The 23,238-nt window shown below is 39.5% G+C and overlaps 1 protein-coding gene across 1 annotated transcript in view; it reads left to right on the top strand.

Moving 5' to 3' along the window:
• Nucleotides 1-23,238, top strand: part of LOC134811006 (semaphorin-4D-like) — a 40,027-nt gene that overhangs the window by 10,954 nt on the left and 5,835 nt on the right. Inside the window, exons 6-13 of the mRNA XM_063817707.1 lie at nucleotides 8,191-8,293; nucleotides 10,896-11,101; nucleotides 12,299-12,449; nucleotides 14,158-14,209; nucleotides 14,649-14,778; nucleotides 15,334-15,434; nucleotides 16,825-16,895; nucleotides 23,118-23,191. Coding sequence (XP_063673777.1) covers nucleotides 8,191-8,293; nucleotides 10,896-11,101; nucleotides 12,299-12,449; nucleotides 14,158-14,209; nucleotides 14,649-14,778; nucleotides 15,334-15,434; nucleotides 16,825-16,895; nucleotides 23,118-23,191 — 888 coding nt within the window. The remainder of the gene's footprint in view (nucleotides 1-8,190; nucleotides 8,294-10,895; nucleotides 11,102-12,298; nucleotides 12,450-14,157; nucleotides 14,210-14,648; nucleotides 14,779-15,333; nucleotides 15,435-16,824; nucleotides 16,896-23,117; nucleotides 23,192-23,238) is intronic.

Raw genomic sequence — 23,238 nt, 5'->3', positions numbered from 1 at the left:
CCGCTTAGCCTGGTAGACCCACATCCTACAGTAGTTGTAGGGCTGCATCTCCCCCAGCTCGCTCCCTGATTGACTGTTAATTGTACTCTAACTGACAATAATATACACATCTCTCCACCGTCTACAATAGTTGAGCTACATCATGTTCCTGGACTAGAATGTAGCTGAAAATTAGGGTGAATTAAAAGTATGTGTGAACTGTACTTCAGCACACATTTCAGAGCACCTTACACAAAATATTATGTAGATCACCGTAGAAACTTTGAGCGATTTTCTGGGTGTTAATCAGAGGAATAATATACAATCTTGCTATGTTCTAGTACCTCTGTATTTCCGAGAGTATTTCATGTGGGTTATTAAATATATATAAAGCATTCATATAAGTAACATATAATAATTTTCTCATAAAACCCATACTTCATAAAAATAAGTTCTTATGACTATGTACATATTCATGAGTTGCTTTAGATGGCTTGAACTGAATCTTTGGGTTTTGAGTTCTTTTTTGCTATAAAGCGATGTATCAATTTCAGTTATTATTATTATTATTATATTCATAGTAAAAAAATACCCAACAAGCCATTTATCAATAATGATCTATTAAACACTCTAGACGGTAATGTATGTGATCAATGATCGTTCGTCATATTCATCCCATCGCCAGGTACCTGATCTAGTGCAATTAAAATTATGTCTAAATTACTAATGATATGATCACGTGATGTTCCAATAAAATACCCATCTCACCAGATCGTTACCCTCCTTCTCCTCATCTCGAGTCTCCAACCTCCTCTATTTTAGTTCACCTCCTCTACCACCCTGGATTTCTAACTGAGAGAGAGCACTACATAATATCTATTGAGATTTGAACTCGTCTCGTCGACTAAAATTATACATAACGGGTGCAGTGCTGGCTGAACGTGATAGTTCTGTATTATCTAATATCTATCACCAGTATTGTCATCCTCCACTTGTCTTAATCGTCCCGATAATTGGTTTCTAACAGGACACCAGGAGTTCAGCTCCAAAGTAGAGATATTCCGGCCAGAAAGACCGGGATATTTCGGGATATATCACGGACATAAAGGCTTTGAGAGTGATATAATAATATGAGTTGAGCGTGGTGTGTCTAAAGTTAAGAATATTATACAATGTGGTATTGTACTATATCTGGCATTAAAACGCGCGCCGGAGATCTGTAGTCGTCCAGCGTCTAATTTGAGGTTCTGGAAAGTGCACCGCCGTGTGCTAATGATGGCAGGTTTGGAACAGGGTGTAGACTGTAGAGGGAGGGGAGTCCTGAGCGAGACAAGAACTAGAGTGGCGGAGGCCGTTTTGTTGTGTTCAAACTTCAAGAAGTAGACAATATGTGAAGATAAACCCACCTGCTTCTCATGGTTGTAGTGGTACTCACTTCAAGAGGCCAGGCCGAGTTGTTGATATTGAGGTTTTAGTTTCACTGCCAATTTACCTTATCCTAGCCTCACGACCACTATTATATAGGTCCTGGAAGGTTTAATTGTATCTGTGCGAATAATTCCTCTGGGGTGGTAGGCGATGCACGTGCGAAACAGCTGGCATTCTTCCACCACCAAATATCATCATCATTACCCTCTACCTTCCCCTTAAAACTGTAGGAGTTCAGACCAATGCGCCAAATTTGCCTATTTTTAGAGTTGCTAACATTAAAGGACAATCTCCACCTTCGTCTCCACTCCCCTCAGCTGTGATCTTGTTACTCAACGCTGTATCCCTGTTAGTGTTACATGATTCATGAAACGGTTTCTATTGTGCTAGTGCTACACTTAACACCTGATCTAGTGATCTAACGACGAATGAAAAAGAGCTCTGTTCTATTTTTGATTCCTCGATGTACGCTGTAGGAGTAAGATTTAGAAGATATGGTGTAGACAAAAAGGCGGACATAATGACTATTTTTGAGACGTATCATAATGGTGTAGATTCAACAGTTTACTAGGTGTTTTTAAGGCAGGTTCTAGCCACATGGTTAAGATATGAATAAAGGATTTTGAGTTATAGTACAAGTGAGAATCACAGTAATTTGTGTACCCAATTCAAACCCGTCAACACGACTATGAGTAAGGACTCAATAGTTCCTGTGGATTGCTGGTCATCTTTACACTTTACACCTCGGCTCTACATCTTTTGTGATTCTTAGCAAGATCTAGAGGCGGCAATTAATTACATTCTCGTTAATTACAACCTCATTAGGAACACAAAGTACCACTTCCGCAGGTGTTAAACGTGAACAATTCCACAGTTTGCCTTAATGACCCCCAATTAAAGTCTAGTCTGTAGTCAATCTTGTCAGATCATATCAAGTGTCCAATTTACCTCAAAAACTACCACCGGCTGACAATGGCGTGGGTACTAATGTTTCATAGCGTCTAAAGAGGTGACATCTTAGCCTGTCCTGATATCCCTAAGGTAGGGCGGCAGTTTCATCTGGAACATTCTGTACCAACCAGAAATTCTTGACTTGACAAAAATAGTAATTATAATAAAGTGTAAAAGATATGATGAAAATGTGGAGGCCTCGTGGTTTGTGACCAGAAGTTGGCGTGAAGTGCCCTGTTGTTAGCGAGTCTGTACTGCTGTGTTGTGATGTGTTGTGTTGTGTAAAATGAGGGATGTCTGCTTAAATACCGGAAGTAGACTGCCTCCCCAAGCTCGGCAATCGGTGAGAAAATATGTTCACAGTATCATCATGCACTTTTAGAACTAGGAAACCAAATTCTCGCAACTTACATTCGGGTAATAAACCCTAAACTTTGGGATTATATCATAATGTTCGAGCTTTATGTGTACATAAATTCCTGGAAAGTCTGTATAAAACTCTGGGATTGAGCAATCGTCTTTAAAGTTCAAAGCAAGACTCGACGTTCGCGTTGTATATAGGGGAGACGACATCTTATGCATAGCAACTTGGCAGAGCTTGACCATGCTTTCAAGTTGACAGATCAAAAATCTAAAGCTGAAGGAACCTTAATATTGTGACCATCTCATATCATATAAACGGTTAATTTTAAAACGAAATTTCTCTCCGCGTCATTCGCGATCAATCTCTCTGCATATGTCGTTCAGTTCGCTTCAAAGGCTCTAAATTACAATGTCAGATGTCTTTTACGCTTCAAGATAGTCAGAGATATGAATCAAAGAAATAGAGCGTTAGAAATATTTCTCTTAATAATAAAATCAGCAGTTCCATTATGATTTGAATCAAAATTGATCTCATGTGACACACGATTGCGATTGGCCGATGAATCGCGTTTCAAATTATCGGTTGACAGTAAATCTCATTTGCGCTGATGAGGATTGGGATTACATCATCTCACCTCAGGGCCAGTATCTGCAGATCTCGTTAAGAGATGATATCTAGATCTCGTTAAGAGATGATATCTAGATGCGATTGTTAACGAACCACGTGATGATTCAGGTGTGAATTTTAACACGGTGATCGCTGATATTATCAAATTGAAGCAGGTGAAGTGTTGAGTTTCTCGCGAGATATTATCATCATTAGTCAAGGTGTCCTCACATTCTCCTACCTGACTCCCTCTCTCTCTCTCTCTCTCTCTCTCCCTCTGGTGCTCCCTTTTGCGGTGAACTTTATTGGAAACGTAAAACTAGAGAGTGATCGTGAGGTGTGCTCTGTTTTAAGAGTTATGATCTGTAATGTAATAAGTAATGAGGCATCAGATCTCGCACCATCGCCACAGCGTTATGCTCAATGATGCCGGTAAGGGTCAGTTAAAAAGATCATGATTCCAACTTGGAAGTGCATTGCTCCATCAACATTCAACAGGTAAAAGTTGGGGGGAGAGAGAGTGGGAGATCAAATTAAATAGAATTTAAGCGATGTAATCTCTTGATTTGGAACTATGTACAGTTCATGGCTCCCCTCCTGGTGCCTGGCACGAACTTTTTGTTATTATAATTCATGATTATGGTTACCTACTTAACTCTTGGTCAGAATTACATTGCCAGGTTAAGAATGTTAATTGTATCATCAAGCAAGTCATTGGCTTGTTGTGTGATACTCTCTTACATCGTTCAATTCATAGACTCTGGAGTCTGGTATGTGTTGTGCGCTTCAATGAACTGCAGCACTCGTGCATATTCAAGGGGTTTACTGAGACACAGTCTGGGGAATGTGACGCGGTATCATGATATGCGGTTAAGGGGGCAGGGGGGGGTCTTTATGAAATTTCTCTCGAAATTGATTTTATAGTTGTTTCTGATAGAGGGGAGTGATATCTACCAGATATTTTTGGTCCCATGGAAAAATTTTGTTCCTAGCCGAAATTATTGCCGGTCAAAGGTCAGCGTTCATGTGTAATTGTATTGCGCGAGCGATTTTCAATTGCGCGCCCTGAAAATCGAGTCTAAAAATCTATCTTCTCCTACATTTTTTGAGCAATCACCTTGAAACTTTCAGGATATGTTCTAAGGACCATTTAGAAACTTTTGCTCTTTTTAGAATTTCGAAATAGGCCTTTAAAAATTTTTTATTCGATTTTGAAAATCTTGGACCTCGTTTTTTGACGATTTTTTCAGGTCCAAGATTTTCAAAATCGAATAAAAAATTTTAAAAGGCCTATCTCGAAATTCTAAAAAGAGCAAAAGTTTCTAAATGGTCCTTAGAACATATCCTGAAAGTTTCAAGGTGATTGCTCAAAAAATGTAGGAGGAGATAGATTTTTAGACTCGATTTTCAGGGCGCGCGATTGAAAATCGCTCGCGCAATACAATTACACATGAACGCTGACCTTTGACCGGCAATAATTTCGGCTAGGAACAAAATTTTTCCATGGGACCAAAAATATCTGTTAGGTATCACTCCCCTCTATCAGAAACAACTATAAAATCAATTTCGAGAGAAATTTTATAAAGACCCCCCCCCCCTGCCCCCTTAAAGGTATGAGAAATGTAGTTGAGCGGTAAACAGGGTTCCAAGGCTGCCAGCCGTGGTGTTGGCAAAGAATGTAGTTAAATAACTATAATCATTCATAATATGTGGGGTATCTCTAACTTTATGTGGGGTATCTCTAACTTGATGTGAGGTATCTGTAACCCTATGTGAGGTATCTCTGGCCCTCACAGAAGTATAACAACTGTTTTGTTATTAAATCATAATATCGGGCCAAAGAGGGCGCAATCCATGGGCCACGTGAGGATAATATAAATATCTCCGGGATTTCGACGCGGGATCATATTATCACTCAGCCCGGCCCGCTGTTAGATAAACATCTCAAGGTGATATCATCCCGCCCCGGAAATTTGTATAAACCCGGCCCGCTTTTTAGTCGTAACTGATGTTTATCATTCAATTCTCCGACTTACAATAATCAATGATACTGCTGATTAGAACTCGATAATAGTAGAACAGTTAGACGCGCGATCACGTGGGCGCGTCACGTGCGTACCACGTGCCACCAATAGCATACGCCGAGTCTATACCACGTGACACGAAAGCGCACCACGTGATATGAAACATCGTAACCGTCCACTTCTTTTACACGCAAATTCCTGGGAACGTTGCCAAAGCAGCTAATTCTTGGAATTTCTCCAACGCGTGGCGTGAGAAGTTGGCGACTAGCCAGCTACCCTTGTCCGTGCCCTAAAAATAGTATTGTTTTGCTTGCTCTCCTTCCAGCTCTTGTTCCTGCTAACGTTGATCAAGCTATTGCTCCACTATGACAGATCGGTTTGACATTCAGATTGATGAACTGCTTTCCAATCGTATTTTATCACTCTCTTCTAAAGTATAAATCCCTTGTCGAAATCGCCGGAGATAATTATAATCCATAAACACTTCACGCTCAGGGCTAAATAAATGTAATCCCTCAGCTGGCGCTTCGGGATTACATATTAACACAAAACTCGTGCGCTGCGCGCACTCGTATGTGTTTATCAGATCATCCCGCTAGCGCGGGATGATCTGTTAAATATAAACCCTTTGCGTGGCGGGTTTATGTTATTATAAATTTAGCGGCAACACGAAAAATCCAACTACTTAGGAATTAGGAAATCTCTACGAAGTTTAGAAATTATCTGTGTTTGGTACCATTACTAACTATTTTAAACTGAAAATCTCCGTCTGTATCCCCAAACTAATCGCTGTAACCTCCTTTAACTGCCTCCCTGAGTACCTACTTTAACACACTCCCCAACTCCTGTGAAATGAGCCTGAATATGGTTCCTGGGGCTTATAGTTATGCTGTTCAATCCCCGCTTGGTTGTTTCCCAAACAACCGAACCTCCCAATCAAATTACAACACCGTATTATATATAATGCAAATGTGTCGTTACATGACAATATAACTGTCATACAATCTTGCGTTAATCCCGGAAAGACGCACAGCTCACCCCTGCTGATGATACAGCACCTACCCCGGTAGCACACCCCTACAAAGGACTACTTGTAGTCCCATCTCCCAATCAAATCAGATCACGTGACCACCCATATTCACGCCCTCCCTCCCTCTCTCCGCACTATATCTAATCTAATGTTAATACTGTGATTGTTATTGTACCGAGCAGGGTCGACACTGAGAGCTGATGACTGTCGTCCTGCACGGCCCGATAGGTGCCAAATCGCATTAACCTGACATTAGTATTCAATGTGCGAGGCGGTTATCGAGTAAAGTGCCATATGTCACTGGGGCAACCTGATCATGGTGCAGCAGGGGTTGTTAGAACCCGGCCAAATCTATCAGGAGGTCATTTTAATGTGTTTTAAAGAGAGTATATCTGAGGATTGCGGGGTTAATTGATTTTGTAGGATTAAATTCCAGGTATTCAATTGAAAGTTGCTATCCCGGGAGTGATTAGTCGTTCAGTGGACCACAAAAGAATGTGTAGAATCATCAATTATTATCCGTCGTTATGTGAATAAAATGAAAACTAAAAACAAACTTCACGTACTTGAGTAGCGTGTATTTTGTCACGTGACCAATATAGTCACTTGAGAGTGTGTGTAACCACTCTGAGCAGGTGATTCATCAGAGACCTAGATCTCACTTAAACTACTGTTGACCTACAAGCTAATTAATTTGGACCACTCTGCGTTACACCGACTGAACTATATCCGACACATTCCAGCTCTGATCTAACACAGTTAGGTCACGTGATAAAAGGTTACTTCACATCCTTCCATCACACTCGCACGATTTTAATTAGAACCTGCGGTTTTTGAAGCGATGATTTAGTCCGCCTTGCTACTCACAAGAACACTGGTACTGCCATGCAACACACAAAACCTCATTAATTTGAAGAAAGAATTTTCTAGCCCAGACCTCAACGTCACCTCTTTCCCCACAAAGATTGCCCTTAACTATGCTTATTAAACCACTAAAAAAGTTCTCTCATATTTGAGAAGGATCTCCTGATCCTGCGAGCTCGATTTAGCAAGTTTACCAGATCTCTATGTTTGCACAAGCTCGTCTGCTCCTCCTGAGCTCCGTACAAATTAGAGTCCGTTTAAATAAAGTGTCCAGGCTCGTGTTGGTCATGCACGAGTGAGCGTGGTGAGGAGACCACTACACGTGCACTTTACAGGACTGTAGTAGCTGTGTAGTGAAGTATAGAGCTGAGAGCAGGGTACTAGCAGGTTACTGTATCAGGGAATGTCAAGTACCCATTTGCATTACAATACAGGAGACACGGCTTCCTCAGTACTCTTTTATATACTCGCTTGGGAGGCCGGAGGTCCCTACTCATACTTTCTCAATATTTGGGTTACATTTTGGAGCGACATTAGTTATACGGGTTACTAATCTCCGTGTTTCGAATTAGTCAATCCAAGGAACTTTGATATGAGAACGGGTTGTAAAGGAGTGTAAGTTGTGGTGTAATACCGAGCAAACTGGACGGCCCTGACAGATTACATTGAACTTTTCAACAAATTCCAGCAAATAAACCGATCCTTTTAACAAATTTCAGCTAATTTACCAACACTTCAAACGAAGTTTAGAAGGATCGTCACGAGCGTGGGCTGTGAAGGGTTCTTTAAATTGAAATGACGTGTTCTAAATGTTTCTCCTTGTATGTCTTGTGTCCCTGAATAACCAAATAATTGAACACAATCACAGTGAATAGTACTAGATCTTTAATTTCCCGAGCTATGCAATTTCGATCAATTTGCTTTCTCACACATTCCTTCTCCAGGTGACAGCGCTGGAGTTCAGAGAGCGAGCCCACGTGCGGAATGGGAATGGGTTCTGTCCTGCCAACCCTCGGGAACCTACATCTTATCTCAAACTTAGTGGAGGTTTGTTAAGCGTACAATTTGTATTTCTTTCTATATTTTACCACTTATAAAATATGTATCAATGATCTAGTATAAAGTTTACTACTATATTAAGTTGTTGTTCTAGTTTCCCAGAGAGTGCTCAACAGGCATGCAGGAACAGTTTAATAAAAATTGAAACAATCGAAATTGGTGGGACCACCAATTTTGATTGTTTCAATTGTGATTATCTAGTTTAATATGTTTACTACGATACATAACATTTGAGTAGATTAATATTACTGAAGTACTGAACATCAAGGTTGCGTACAGGCCTCGCCATGTACTACCGACAGAATCTTGGGAACGAAGTACAAGTTTCCGAAATTATGTCAAAATCTCTTATAATGACAGAATTACTTGCTAATAACTTGCTAATAACTGTTATATTAAATAACTGTTATTTAACTGTTCATGAGTTCTGTGTATACTTCCTAAGTGTAGTTCAGAAGTTCTGAGTATGGTTCCCTGGTCTGTAATAAATGATCACGTGGCAAATAACAATCAGTGGCCCTGGACTGGGGACCTTGTAAACTGTACTGGGGACCTTGTAAACTGTACTGGGGACCTTGCAAACTCAGTCAGCCTTTGTCTTGAAGCCATCTCAACTTCTACTCTTATAGCTTCCCGACTTGTAATTCTTCCTTGTAACCAATCTACTACACGTCAAATTACCACTGCTACATGCTTGTTTACTCGTCTGATAATCACTCCTTTTACAGCGTCCAATTATCATTTTCATGCCTTGTATCCCTCCAATGACCTGTATTATTATCGTGAAATTCTGGTCACGTGATAACACAGAAGTATGCAACTGGACTGGTGATTTTATTCCCGGACCTCCTATTGGTCGCTGTAAAATGAGGTGTATAATGTAAAAGACCCGAAATAAACAATGGCAAGATAGCAGCATACCCGATCCACATTATACCAACCTAATGTTACTCCTTCATAATAACAAGTCGCTCATACACAGACTACAACTTTCTCCCATTTAGACGAAGTTCATGAATACCACCATTGTTGCAAGCAGTACATAATATCTTCTTACCGGCTGTTCAGTGTCTCTGTTCGACCAGATCTACTGAAACTCTGGCATATTTACCATTCAGAGTAATGACCACCATTATAAATCTTATATCCACGTTTAGCCGCAACTCTCTGATAATGATATACTAGATCTTTAAACCGGTTTCAGTGCCACAACTATCTAGCGATCGTGTCTCCGCCGACTATATAGATCTGGGCACTGTGAAAAGGAGGTGAACCATATCTTATTTCTGACACGTGACAGAGATTAACTAAACTGCTTTCAGCGTTGACCAATGAAAACCCAGAATCACTGTCAAGTGTCACTCCAAGTATGGCTCACTTCCCCACCGCCCGTATCCAGATCTATAGACTATGGAGATCTAGTCGAGATTACTTTGTACGGCATTGTTAATACCAAGTCCAGATCAACTAAAACTCTGTGCTCATTACATGAGTATTACTCAAGTAATTGTGTGTATCTAGAACCAGTTTCAGTAACACAAGTATTTAGTGATCTCCTCATACAGTGTACTAGACTAAAGGGAACCCCCGTTTTTTTTGTTACTCCTAACAGTGGGAGGGCAATCTGGGGATGTTTAATGTCTGGACCTTTAGACCCGGGGACAGTATAACAATACTATAAAGATCACAGAGCGTGAAGAGACACATTGTTGCAATAAGGTTACGGTTTAGTATTCTAGTAACTACCCTTAGTTACTAGTAACCTGCCACTAGTGGTCCACTGTATCCAAACCATTAAATACACTGATCTGCTACAAAGACAGACTCTGATACACAGATCTGTTGATCTTAACACTTGTTTTTACCGGGCTATCAGCAGGTGTGCATAACTGCAGCTCACAAATAGTTAGCATTCCTAGCGCGTGTATCTACTGAACTGCAGTCTGCACCGGTTCACAGCTGTACACAGTTCCAACTGAAACACCGCCTAGTGACATCCAATAGTGGCAGTACCATGTACTGTGTTATATAATATTCAGGATGATGGCCACCACTGAAGCTGCAGGTGCCCGCAAGATCTGATAGTTTTGAGCTGGTCTGTCTATTGAGGGATATCTAACTACCGCCCACCAGACACCCCTCTATTGAGGGTTCCCGGCTCCTCTCCCCCGTGTCATGGTTCATTGAACCCAGCCTAATAACATGCGCTAAATGCCCTGAGGCTGTATGACCTCAAATTGAAACTCAAGCTAAATGAGAATTACAGCAAAGTAAGGAACTTGTCCCGCTTTTGAATATTACATGAGGGTTCGGGTATTAATTTATGTAATAACTGTGGTTCATTAGTGGTTTACAAATTGTTTCTAGGGTTCCTACTTTTAAAACTCATCAGATTTATGACAATATGTTCGCTTTCTTTTAAAAATTCATAATATATGTTCGTATGTTAACATACTCCTTGTTTTTAAACCTAATAATAACAAATTATTTCACAGAGTTCTGGGTACAAATTACTTAAAACCCTTCCCGGGCTCTGACTAATTATTTAGCAAAGTTTCGCACAAATTTCTAAACCGTCTCCCTCCCCCAGATATAGGATTTGCTGGAACCTGCACGGATGTCTGCGCAAGTGACCAAATCACAAGATTCAACCTCCAACCTGGCTCCCTCTCCTCCACATCCCATACTTTCAACACGAATGACCAGCTTAGTGACCCTAAGTTCGTGTATTCCTTCCAAGAGGGCGATTACGTGTACTTTGTCTTCAAGGAGACTGCTTCAGAGCTCCCAACTGAGGTTTGTTGTTATGTTTTAGTTATATGTTTACCACGCGTCAAATTATATCCAAAGGAAGAAAGTGCCATTTGATTGTGATATCATTCGGCCAAAATTATGGGCTATCTGGATTCTAGATCAGAATTTCGCTCATCTAAAACATTGTCATCTTCTCTTTGAGTCTATTTAAACGATTAAGTTTCACATGAGAATGAGCTAAGGCTTATTTTAACAACTAATATTATGTAAACAAACTTAAAATCAAATTGACAAGTAGTTTTGTAATAATACAACCCTATTTTGGGTCACAACGTAATGATAGTGTTGTTACTTGTCACTATAACTGTTTGCTACGGTCCCATACAAATCTCCGTAAAATGGAATTTGGCCAATGAAGAATTCCTTGAAATAAATGACCTAAGACCCCCGACCTTCAGTTTAACATGTGATTCTGGATTAAAACTTTAAGGTTACTACTCACAATTTAGTGACCCCACAGGCTTCTTCTCTTCGAATAGTTCAGTTACAGAATGTGCATTCCCTTATTTAGTATTCTCAACAGTCACAGAGGCACGAAGACTCTTTAGTGTTTCGAACTAACCGTCGAGTTATGATTTAGAAACCCCATGATTTTAAGATATATTGGGATTATATATTGTAGCATACTGCACCCAAAAGTTTGTAATTTGAACCCAGTGTTAGGAATCAGAGACAGGCAGCGTTTTTTGTCTAAATGAATTGTACATTTAAATGATAATTAATGCCCTAATATTATTTTGACCGGTTTGATACGTTAAATCTACATTCGAATTGGTGCGATAAGAGGTGATGTGCTGTGCCAGTTGGACCCATTACATTGCTGATAAAAAATACAGTATATTATACCAATTGCCTTCGCAGCCAGGCGTTGCGAAGCGGCGGAATTGGAATTGTTCCATGTGGACAAATATTTAGCAATTTGACCTAAATTTCCAGAGCTACTACCATGACCATCTCCTAAAATCAGATACTTTATCGAGTTTATATTGTTTTTGCCATCTGGTTCCAGTATTTTACATGTATTTACACTCCAATTATCTTGTTAAAACTGAAACACTTCGACATACTGCAACTTAAAATGACATTTTATTTTAAATTAGTGTAACTGTACGACATAATTATGTAATATTTAACGATAATTAATTAATTAGTAATTACTAACATGCAACTTTTCCTCAGAAAATTTACTCAAGGATAGGCAGAGTGTGTAAGAACGATGTTGGTAGCAGCAGCCCGTTCATGCAGGATGTCTTCACCTCCTTCTTCAAGGCTAGGTTCTACTGCACTAGCTCTCAAGCCGGGCAGCAGCCTTTCGACCACGACGAAGTCGGTACGTACCCTTTACTCCTTTAGTATTTGTTGTACCGCCCAGTGCAGTGTACTATTTTATGTGAGGGACAATCTGCAGTTAGTTACACAAACAATAAGTGGGGACACTTTGTGTACTATTTATTTGGTGCAAAGTGTTTGATCTTTGGCTCATTATGCTGTAGCTAAATATACAGTCGAGTTACATATTATTTTTTCAAATTTTCGTACAACACTTACGCAATAGGGATGAACTGATCCTGTATAAAATATGCACAAAGTTCATTTAATCTTCTGGTACACTGGGTGAAGGAAAGGGCGGGTAGATGCTAAAGTAAAGCATATTTTTCAACATTAAAAGATGTGTAAACATTGGGCAGATGAGTACTTATCATGTGAGAGACTACAAAAATTGCGACCTAGTCTAGTCTAGAATGATTGGTTCAGAAATTGTTCATCTAGCCCCCATTCTAGCGTACGTCAAAATTTCGTGATTCAAGATTGTACTGTAACTTATTCCGAGCTACAAGATTCGTTTTGTAACCTTAACTTCATGAATATGGTTCATGAATATGGTTTATTATGCATACAGTTCAGCTCTCAGCTTCTTATAGCTTTGTCTCAAGAACTTTCAAAGTCGCCAACTCTCACATGTTGCAAAAATTTTCTGACTTCTGCACTGCCCCCAATGAATGGTGTGATCACTCCCAAATTAGCATATGATCTCACTTAACCCTCTATTCTTAGACCCAGCATAAAGCAACATTAATAATTAACTCACTTGAAAGCAGCACCCAATGTTACGCACTGCTAACCGTGTAATAACTGCTTTACAATACGTTCCACTCCGTTCATCCCTCATAATCTACACGATGTAAAAGAGCTGCTGACCCACCAGGAGAGATGGTTCCTTTGATACCAGACGATTAGCATTTGGACACTGAATTCATAAGTTTAAAACAAAGAGAACGATTGGGGGTAGACTGATCGGCGGGAGATTGAAAGCAGCTAATACACGGGTGAAACAATGAACCGCGCACTAGACCTGTGGTAGGATGGCTGCTACTTGTGCTAACACTCTAACACACGTTGAATCACTGCAACAATGTGCCAAGGAGTTACAGTAGGGACCTGGTTGAGAGACCTCATCTGGTTTATGGTTAAGATCCAATATAACTACGTTAAAGTAGCAAGGGTTAGGGTATAACTACATAATATATTAGGTAGTAATCATAGTTAATTTGATAAATAATCTAAGTTTTAGATCGGTCACCGGTTACGTTAGAGAACTATTGTAAGATCACAAAGAGGCACCCCTCAAGTATTATAGTGAGGCTGTGATGAACTGTTATTTAGACTGGGTAGGAGGGGCCTAATACCCGTGTAAACTGCGCATTTGTCTCCCAAACCCCTTTTACGATGCGTAATTAGTCATTGTTTTAGAAAAAAGCTACACTCAGTAGATGATAACATGACGTCATGTTTACAATAAGAAAGCGGTAAAGCAGCCGTGCATTAATTTTTTCACAGCTTAAGATATTGTAGTAAACCTGTTATGTTTTATCAAAATATTTTTGGACACCTTACAGTAACCCTCACGTGGATTATGCTGAGGATGATGATTTTACATAAAAACTGTTAAAATCTGGAGAACGTCTCAGTGTCTTACGTCTGCAGAACTTGTGCTAAGGAACGATTAATTTAGAAATCTAACATTGTTTTGTTTTCAGATGGAGCTGTCTACCAGGAACGAGTACTCTACGCTGCTTTCAGCGGACCCAAGTAAGTTCCAGCACCCTGTCGTCACGCCTGTCATCAATCATTGTCATCGCTGTCATCAGAACTAGTCTCATACTAAATGAGCATGCATTGTTAAACACAACTAAATATAAGATCGGAGAGAGAGATGAGAAATTAAAACATAGTATAGGTAGAGATTAGAGAAGTGATATTTCAACACTGATTAGTCATTCTAACGGTATTATATCTCCCCGGCACGGTGTTATGACACACGTATATAGTAGAGTGTGGGGACTCGTGCATGGCCACTGCATAACAAAGCAATCAGTATATTATTTCTCGGTAATTCTGGTTAAAAACTGCGAATTATCACTCCAACTTATATAATGTTAATTAGAACTGCATGTCATGACTCTTAGTCACTCTAACTTGATATGTTATGACTCAGTTTCTCTCTAACTAAAACTCCAACTTGTTCCAGGAACCTTCAGACTGGATCCATAGTGTGCTCCTTCCCGATAGGAGCTATAGACGAAGTGTTTGATGGTCCTTACCTCACATTTAACAAGGAGACACGGGAGTGGGAATCTGAAGAAAACCGCAAATTCAACGTGAGTTTAGAAGTTTTCAGTATTGTGGGGGAACTGGTACTATGTTGTAATAGTGGTTAAGGCTGCAGTTACGGTATATGACACAGTTGGGAGCTTCTAATTGGACTAATTGTAGTAGTAGTGGTACAGGGAATAGTGGTGAAGGTGGTATTATGATGTAGGACTTGATGACAAATGGTGGGATGAGACGTATCGTGCAGATTTGTTTCCTAAAACGTGACATGATACAAGATACCACATGATACAAGTAAAGATACCAAAGCTTTAGTATGATCTAATTTTGATCTAGTTTTGTCACGCGGGTTTTTCTTTTATATCAACACTGCCCAAGTGTCGGGATCTTCATTGAAACGCTGTACTAGTTAGGTTTAGAAAAGAAGAAAATAGAGTTACTATTTCGTTGTAAATATACGTTATTAGGTCATCTGCTCTGTAAATGTTTTTCTTTGAAATTTGAAATGCAACCCTTACAACTACACGATATTATATATCAGATGAATGAATGTCAATACCAGTCACATATGAGCTATATTGTAATACCTCTCACCTCTCCAGTGTAATAAAAAGAAAGAAGGAAGAGATGCTATACTGAAATTCCTAATGGAAAAAGGGATTCACAATCCCACACCTCTCTTCAACACCGAGTCATCAGAAAGGTAAATCTTCAGTTGAATTGTTTGTATTGTTGTTATCTCCTAATTATCATCCTCGTGATCTCTTTGATCCAAATAGTGGTAGTAGACACTGATTATGGATTTGTCTGCCCCTAAAATCATCATGATCTATATTGAGACCATTTTCATCGTTTTGTTTAAAATTTGGACACGATGGTCATTGGTCATTGGTGAAGGAGGTCGAATTGTTTGGGTTACATATGTTATTATGTACACATGGTTGGGGCTATGCCTCTATAATCCATGAATACGAGAAGTTTTGTCGTTTAAATGCAAATGAGGAGTAATAATCTGTTTACAGCGACTAACTCTCTTTAAACCTTCTAACTCCTTCACAAATCTCACGTTAAATGGGTACCCAGCTGTTAGTGACAGTGTGTGTCAGCTCCCCGCTCCAAGAAACAGATTCCTGTAACAAAAACAGATTCCTCTAACAAAAACAATGTTACTTTGAGTCGGATCGTACCAGTTACATACCAAATCGTACCACTTGCCTCCCTCAAATCCAACTAATAACTTTGATCCCAATTTGAGTCCCAGTCTGAAAATCTCAAGTGGAGATAATGCATGTGATTGCGGGTTGCGATGTACGAGTTATTGTCCATGAGTGAAACCCATTATCGTCTATTAAGACAAAGAAAATAAGAGATAGAACCTTGCTCCCAGGTGATCTAAATGGTTTTCAGTTCACATCTCACACAAACTCATGTGTTTTAGAGTGTATCCCATAGTACCGTAAATTTACATGTGAAATGTATGAGAACACGCCGGGTTTGATGCCAGGGTTGGGTCAGTTAACTGTTCACTACTGGGTCCCAGGGAGGAGCAGCAGCAGGGCTCTCTTGTCTGTACTCTCTACTACCAGTCGATTAATTTGTTTATTGCCCGAATTGACATGCAGTTGACACTAAGTGTATGGATAGTAAGATAACTGCTAAACTGGGTACTTGTCAATGTTTTGTCATGTATCTTATAGAGAGAGGGGAGGAGGGGGTAAAATCTCACTAGTAAACTGGTTAATTAGCATGTCATCAAGCACTGCCCATAGTACCGGGGGTTATTGTTGTGGTTCTTGTAACAAGCACTACACCCGAACAAGCACCAAACCCCACCAACATGTGGGAGTAATCAGGGTTTAGGTCCATGGTACTGGGGATTGTGTCAAGGTCTTGTTGAACTCAGGAAGATAAGAGGTGGAAGATTGGAATATTCGGGAAAAATATTCGAGACAAATATTGAAAAGCGTGACTTTAAGTGACTATTATTATCATACGTGGTCGGCATGATTTTGTAACTAATTTTCTATTATTATGTTATGCAACTTTATAACCGGTACTGTTAGTTCAGCCTCTAACCCGGGTTCTATTTGCAGAGTTAACGCCATAACAGCAGATAGCTTCACATATAACAACGAGGATATTATGGTGCTCTACGCCGCTTCAGGTACGTTACAACCCCCAAACATTCCCCTAGCTATTACATTCTCTAACAATTACATTCTCTAACAATTACATTCTCTAACAATTACATTCCCTAACAATGACATTCCAGTACCGTCGCGTCAATCTAGTTCACTGTTCTTTAATTCCTGTCAATTTCTTCCAAGACATTTAAACAGTAACTCTAGTCTCCTGGTCTACGTTTTCTTGGTATTAGACTTCAACTTAAAGAGCAGGGTTCCCTGCTCCACATTAAGCTAAATGGCGGTCTACTGTAGATACTTCTAGATAGTTGACATTTTATGCTCTCCTATTTTTAGAGGTATTCCTAAGAGCTATGATCACCATCAGTTTAGTTTGAGGATCCAAGTTAAACAGTCAATGTCAGAACTAGAGCTGTTGGAGCACAGAATTGAAAACTTTAACGTAGCTCTAAAGTTTAACCTACAGTTTAGGAAGCCATGTCAGAACACATTATAAGGAGCCCTCCCTCTCGTTCGTTTAGCGGAAGGAAAGTTAAATATATTGCTATTAATTGAGCAGAACGACACACTTGACTGCATTAAATTGAATTGGGTTTAATTTTAATTGATTAACAATTGGAAATACCCTTTTCCTCTGCTGCATAATACAAGTGTCATGTTGGCAAGAGTACAAACCGGAGTTATAGGATGTGCCGCCCTGTGATTTGCCGCCGAATTTTTGACAAAAGCTTTAAAACTGAAGAGGACCTGCCATTAATTGGCAGCCTGCCAATTATTGACGCAATTTAAATGAATATTGTTTAGAAAACAAACGGGCTGTATAACATTAACGCTCCTTGTCTCTTGTAGCTCAGACAAAAGCTTAACTAATAGTAAGTAATAGTAAGTAATAACAGAAGCTATAATATAATAAAGGACAGTTGAAGGTTTTTAATTTCATACTCTAATCTACAGCTTATATAATGATGATCATTGATCAAAATTAAACAAAGGCACATTATTTAGAAGATATGAAAGTAAGAATGGTGAAGGGCCTTACTAATGAGTATACTGTATAGCAAAACATATCTGACAATATTCCATTCTTAATTCTAACTTTCCAAGATTAGAATAAACCAGTCTACATCTAACAACAGTTTTTCTAACGTATCATGTCTGTTCAAAACGTCGAAGATAGTTTCATGCTATTAACACTGCTACTCTGAAGTAATTACTGCTACCTAGACCTGAACACAGTGCTCACGTATATTTGTATGAGATCTGTGGACAGAGCTGGAGTCAGCTTGAACAATACTATTTCTATTCTTCCATTTCTGAGAGTTCAGAAGTCTGAAAAGAAGCGAAATAGTAATGTGACTAATTTTGTTCTGATTCTTCATGTCTACATTGGTAATAAAGAGTGAAGCTTGACGGTACACATACCAGACATGTCGAGTTAGTGTTTACACACTCACTCTTCAAGTAACGGATACTGTACAAGTATTTGATGTTTACGTTGGATATTATTCTCGCTAACTAGTACCCCCTCCCCCTCCCCCGATACTATACATGTGTTAATTGTACCTGCTGCCTAATTAGAAAAAAAAAACTTAAGTACACCCCACTTCACTGCTACATTGTCTGAACTACACGAATCTGTAGCTAATTAACAATAACGGTGTATCTTACTTCTACGATATTGGCTCCATGTTCCGTGAATAGAGCTAAACCCTGACTTTTTGTATTCTGAGCCTCTGCAATAAGGAAAATGTTCTTAAAATTTAAGGATGATAAACGCAAGCTACTAGGTGATTTTATTGCTTCTCTCTTTTCTTTCTCTGAGTCAACACTATTCACTATGTTATCAAGGACCAATCAAAAGATCCTGATATGATATCATAAGTTTGGTCACTGCCGCATGATGACCTACTACACCTGATTCTGACTTTGAGTAGTACGACGATGGTTAGTCTTGATCACGTGCTCTGTTACACCAGGAATGTGAAACAGGAATTTAATTTGTTACTTTTGCCCTGAGTAGCTATGGTCACCAAGGAGTCTTGTGTAATGAGGCCTGGTAAAACCGCTGGTCACATTTTGCAAACCCTTAAAATGAGAGAACTTTAGACTTCTAGACTTTTAAAGAAACTGCAATTTGAGTGGCCATAATGGTTACATACCGTGACCAACACAAATCATTTAGTCTGTTTTCACCTTATCATGGGCACCCAGAGGTCGACGACAATGAACCAATTTCCTAGACTTAAATTTTATCCAACCGGAAATTCAGTCTTTAGTTTAGTCGGCATGGCCTTCTTCCTGTAGATTTACAACTTAAAGTTCAAGGGAGTAACGACATGTTCTCTGCAATTAAGAGAGGTTTCAAGAACTGAGTGCTAGACTAATTGCATGATTGTTTCAATTTACAGATGAAATAATATATTATGCTCCATGTTACTTCTACCAGAAATCTAACGCGGAAAATGTTTAAGTTATGTAATAAATAAGAATTGGCAACTTTAAAGATAAGACTTATTATTTTGACCCATTAAACTGCTCAAACAAGACTCAATTAATTAACTCATTATATTGACCCCGCCAGCAATTGTCTCCAATTTGTCTGGCTACTCAAACTCTCGATTGATACATAAACATTACCCCCAAACCGGGTTGATCTCTCCTCCTCCTCACCAATTACGACTCAGACCACTTGATTTCCAGCTCACACCGCCACGAGACCTGTTATTAGTTACCTCAAGCTCAGGTAGAGAGTAGCAAGGTTTCCCCAATCCGCATAATCATAGCACTAATGATTCATATATCGTAGAATTACCAGTACTCTGCTACACATACACACACTTGGAGTCAACTCAAACTTTCTTCAAAGTGTCTCCTAAATCGGTTCTGATTTACAGCGAGGAGAATTTGTCTTGAATCGAATGTTTCCATATTTCATACATTCCAGGATGATATGCGGGGGTACATATTTGAGAGCTAAATGTGATTTGTAACGGAGAGATTTGCACTCATACATAGTTAACATGCCGCATGAGCGGGCCTGACACTGAACAATAGGAACAATTCATTACTATCAGTACTGATTGCAACTTATACAGCAGACATTATGCGCAGCCTGACCAGACTAAATAGGACCTGGAGAGGTTACTGACCTTCTTAAACCTCTTTATGTATTCAACTGGGTCCTTTATCAGACTCAACCCCGGCCTATTGTCAGCCTATTGGACGGATTGTTACTGACTTATCAGTGCTAGATTGTGCATGTGCTTTGTAACTGGGGTCTGTGTGTATTGTTAGGGGTATTGTTAGGATAGAGAGTGAAGTGACCCATGTGTGGGTGTGTGTGGGTGTGGGTGCAGTAATAGCATGTGCAGAGTGGGGTGGTTTTGAGGGAGCTGGTAGAGTGGGTTGCAAAGTTGCAAGGTACTGAGGTAACTGCTGCTGGGGACTTTGATGGTAGAGAAATAGAGATTAACATTTGGATCCAATAGTTGGAGAAGGAGTGGCGTAGTTATTGAGGAGAATAAAGTGTGAATATTAATCGGTTAGTTTATCTAGATGATATCAAGAAAGAGAGGGTAAAGTTACTGTGTAAGTAGTGGGGGTCGAGGGACATGATGGACCCCCTCAACGTTTGATCAGTTTTGCAGCCGTTTTGTAGAGACTGATTTGTTTACATTTTCAGCTATACAAGCTACACACTTGGGAGACATGTGCATGAGTTATTACTTTGAACTCTCCACTTTATCATAAATCGTAGAATATAAGTAGGTCACTTAAAAGTGCGACATTGTGAAATTGAGCAGTGCGAGGAAGAACTTAGAACAAATTCTTAGAATGTTGAGATTAAGGTATAATTAATTGAATAGTGCAAGATTTGCATTTTACAAAGCCACATTAGTAAAGTCGCGCACTTATTTCATGTTATAACTTATAGGATAAGTTTAACTCTCGAAAACAATCAATATCAACTATTATCGACGTTGGTTAATATTTATTATATATAATACAATATCATGAAATTCAGTTGTGATATTTCAAACAATTTACCAGCTATTTCTCAACCACGTACTTCGGTGCTCTATTGAGGGCCTGCACCAACCTCAAGTGTAGTTGTATGTAGTCCCCGGGCCCGCAATTCTCAAGTACATCATGTCACATGTGTTCTTTTTTCCAGTGTACGTTACAGTTTTACACTTCCAATATAACCGTGCAGCACTATAATATCGCCTAGATAACTTCTACTGCACAATACACAGGCTAACAAAGTATCGCTATATAAAACCGGACCAGTTTACTATACTACCCAAATTCAATACTTTGCCTAACTGTAAGCTGCAAGATGATCGTTTATTGTAATCAAGGAGCCTGCTGTTCAGTCAATAGTGGTTTCATAGTGGGACAGTATTGGTTACCTCCACCCAGTCCCACACTAATCCCCCTGATATCGTTAATACCATGATATTGTTCCCAGTTGACATATGTTCCTTCAAGGTAAGGGGAGAGGGTGGTAACTGTAATCAATTTCACCGCGACAATCCGGCATACCCCACAACTTCGGGGTTCATTAAATAGGATGTCTCTTGTTTAAAGCATTCCATTACAAAAGAGGGAGGAATTTGAGGGAGGTTGACATATGGTAAATCTATAATTGTGTGGCGGTGAACAGGGTGGCCTTGTTAATTTGTTGAAACTGGAAACCTTTAGAAACAGATGTTAGATCAGTGAGCGCGGGAATTGTTCTGTAATCTCGTGTACGAACTTGAGCATTACCACCCTAGAGGTCATCTGGAAGTACCACCAGAGTTCCCTAATTATCATACTATAACAATGCTTGTCTCTTTAAACTAGCCAGTAATCAACCCTGGATGTCTAAACAGAACAAACCTGCAATGATCTGCACGAGTCTAAACAAAGATAAACACGAACCTGCACGTGTGGGCACACTTCCACTCGCAGTTCATTGTGTCACGTGGTATTGTCACGTGTCACGTGACCACCCACTTCACTGCTCAGCTACTCAGCTACTCCCCCCTTGTCTTCTGCAACTCAGTAAACTGCCCATCTCAATGACAATGAAGTGAACTCTGTGCCCGGGACATTGTCCCTCTCTCTCTCTCCCTGAACTCCACCAACTCTCATTAGAGTAATAGAGGGGAGGTCTTTGTGCTGACCTCAACCTGTCTACCAGAGCGTAATTTATAATTTTAGGTAATATCATATTAATTATAATAAAAGTAGAGTTACACGAATATTTTGATGGGATAAAGGCCCCCGATCCCACTGCGTTTAAGCGATGTGTGACATGTAGCGGGCCTGCCTTTGAGCAGGCAGTCCTTCAACCGCATTCACCGCCACTCTCCACTAACATCATACTCCCCAGCTCCTTTTAAAAAGTCAATACTTCTGTCTCTGTTCATGTTATTTCAGAGCAAACTCTCAGAATACTGTCTAGTTGTTTTCTAGCTATCGTACTTTATTCAATATCATTGATCATCTCGTGTGGGAGACCGTCAATGGACTGGTGATATTTTCTTTACAAAGAAATATTTTAAAAACTGCATAAATTTGTTTTGGTAAGTCATAAGTGGACTGGTAAATGTCAATTACAGGCTTATTTTAAAATAAATCAGGAGAAAGTGACACTGCGCCCAAGTTTTCCTAACCCCTCCAAATGTTATTACAATTATCTTTTTCCCTAAACTTATCCGTTAACTTCCCTCAAACCGATCAAAAAATAACAAGATTTGATTATAAGTGATTATGAAGTGAGTTACACCCAAGCTGTTCTCAGATAGGTTATAACTGTTAAAACTACACGAATCTCACACTCTCGTTAATTGAATAAGGATGTTTTTGGTGACATGTGCCGTTGTAGTTTAATAGTTTACGGATTGATATTTTGATTCGATTACAGTAAATAGTGGGGGAGAGGGAGACGTCAGTCAGACGTCTCGGTCTGTACTAAAGTAGACCTGGAATGACAATCCCGACGTGGTATATGCCGTGATATGACTGATGGAGTTAAAAAAGCACGGGGATACCCGGTTTAAAACGTGGCTTGATGGGAAATATTATGTTAATCAGTAACTTTTCCTTAGGATCACCCTATCTTGCGTGCTGTTTTAAATTGGAGAAATCGGGTGATGATGATCGTTGTATGACGACGTATTATCATTATTTCTTTCTATAGAATTGTAAATTCTTTCAAAAAATTATAATACTAACAGTTTGTTATATTTCAGATCTTGGTCGAGTACACAGAATAGCGTTTATCAGAGAGTTAGATAGTAAAGTCTACCATACCTCAATAAAAGTGGTGAGTGCATAACTTTATAAGGAATACTTATTACTGATACCTATTGT

The sequence above is a fragment of the Bolinopsis microptera genome, chromosome 2 (genome assembly GCF_026151205.1).
Source record: "Bolinopsis microptera isolate Bmic1 chromosome 2, MBARI_Bmic_1.0, whole genome shotgun sequence".
Classification (NCBI taxonomy): domain Eukaryota; kingdom Metazoa; phylum Ctenophora; class Tentaculata; order Lobata; family Bolinopsidae; genus Bolinopsis; species Bolinopsis microptera.
The sequence above is the reverse complement of the archived record's forward strand: the minus strand, read 5'-3'. Positions and strand labels throughout refer to the sequence as shown.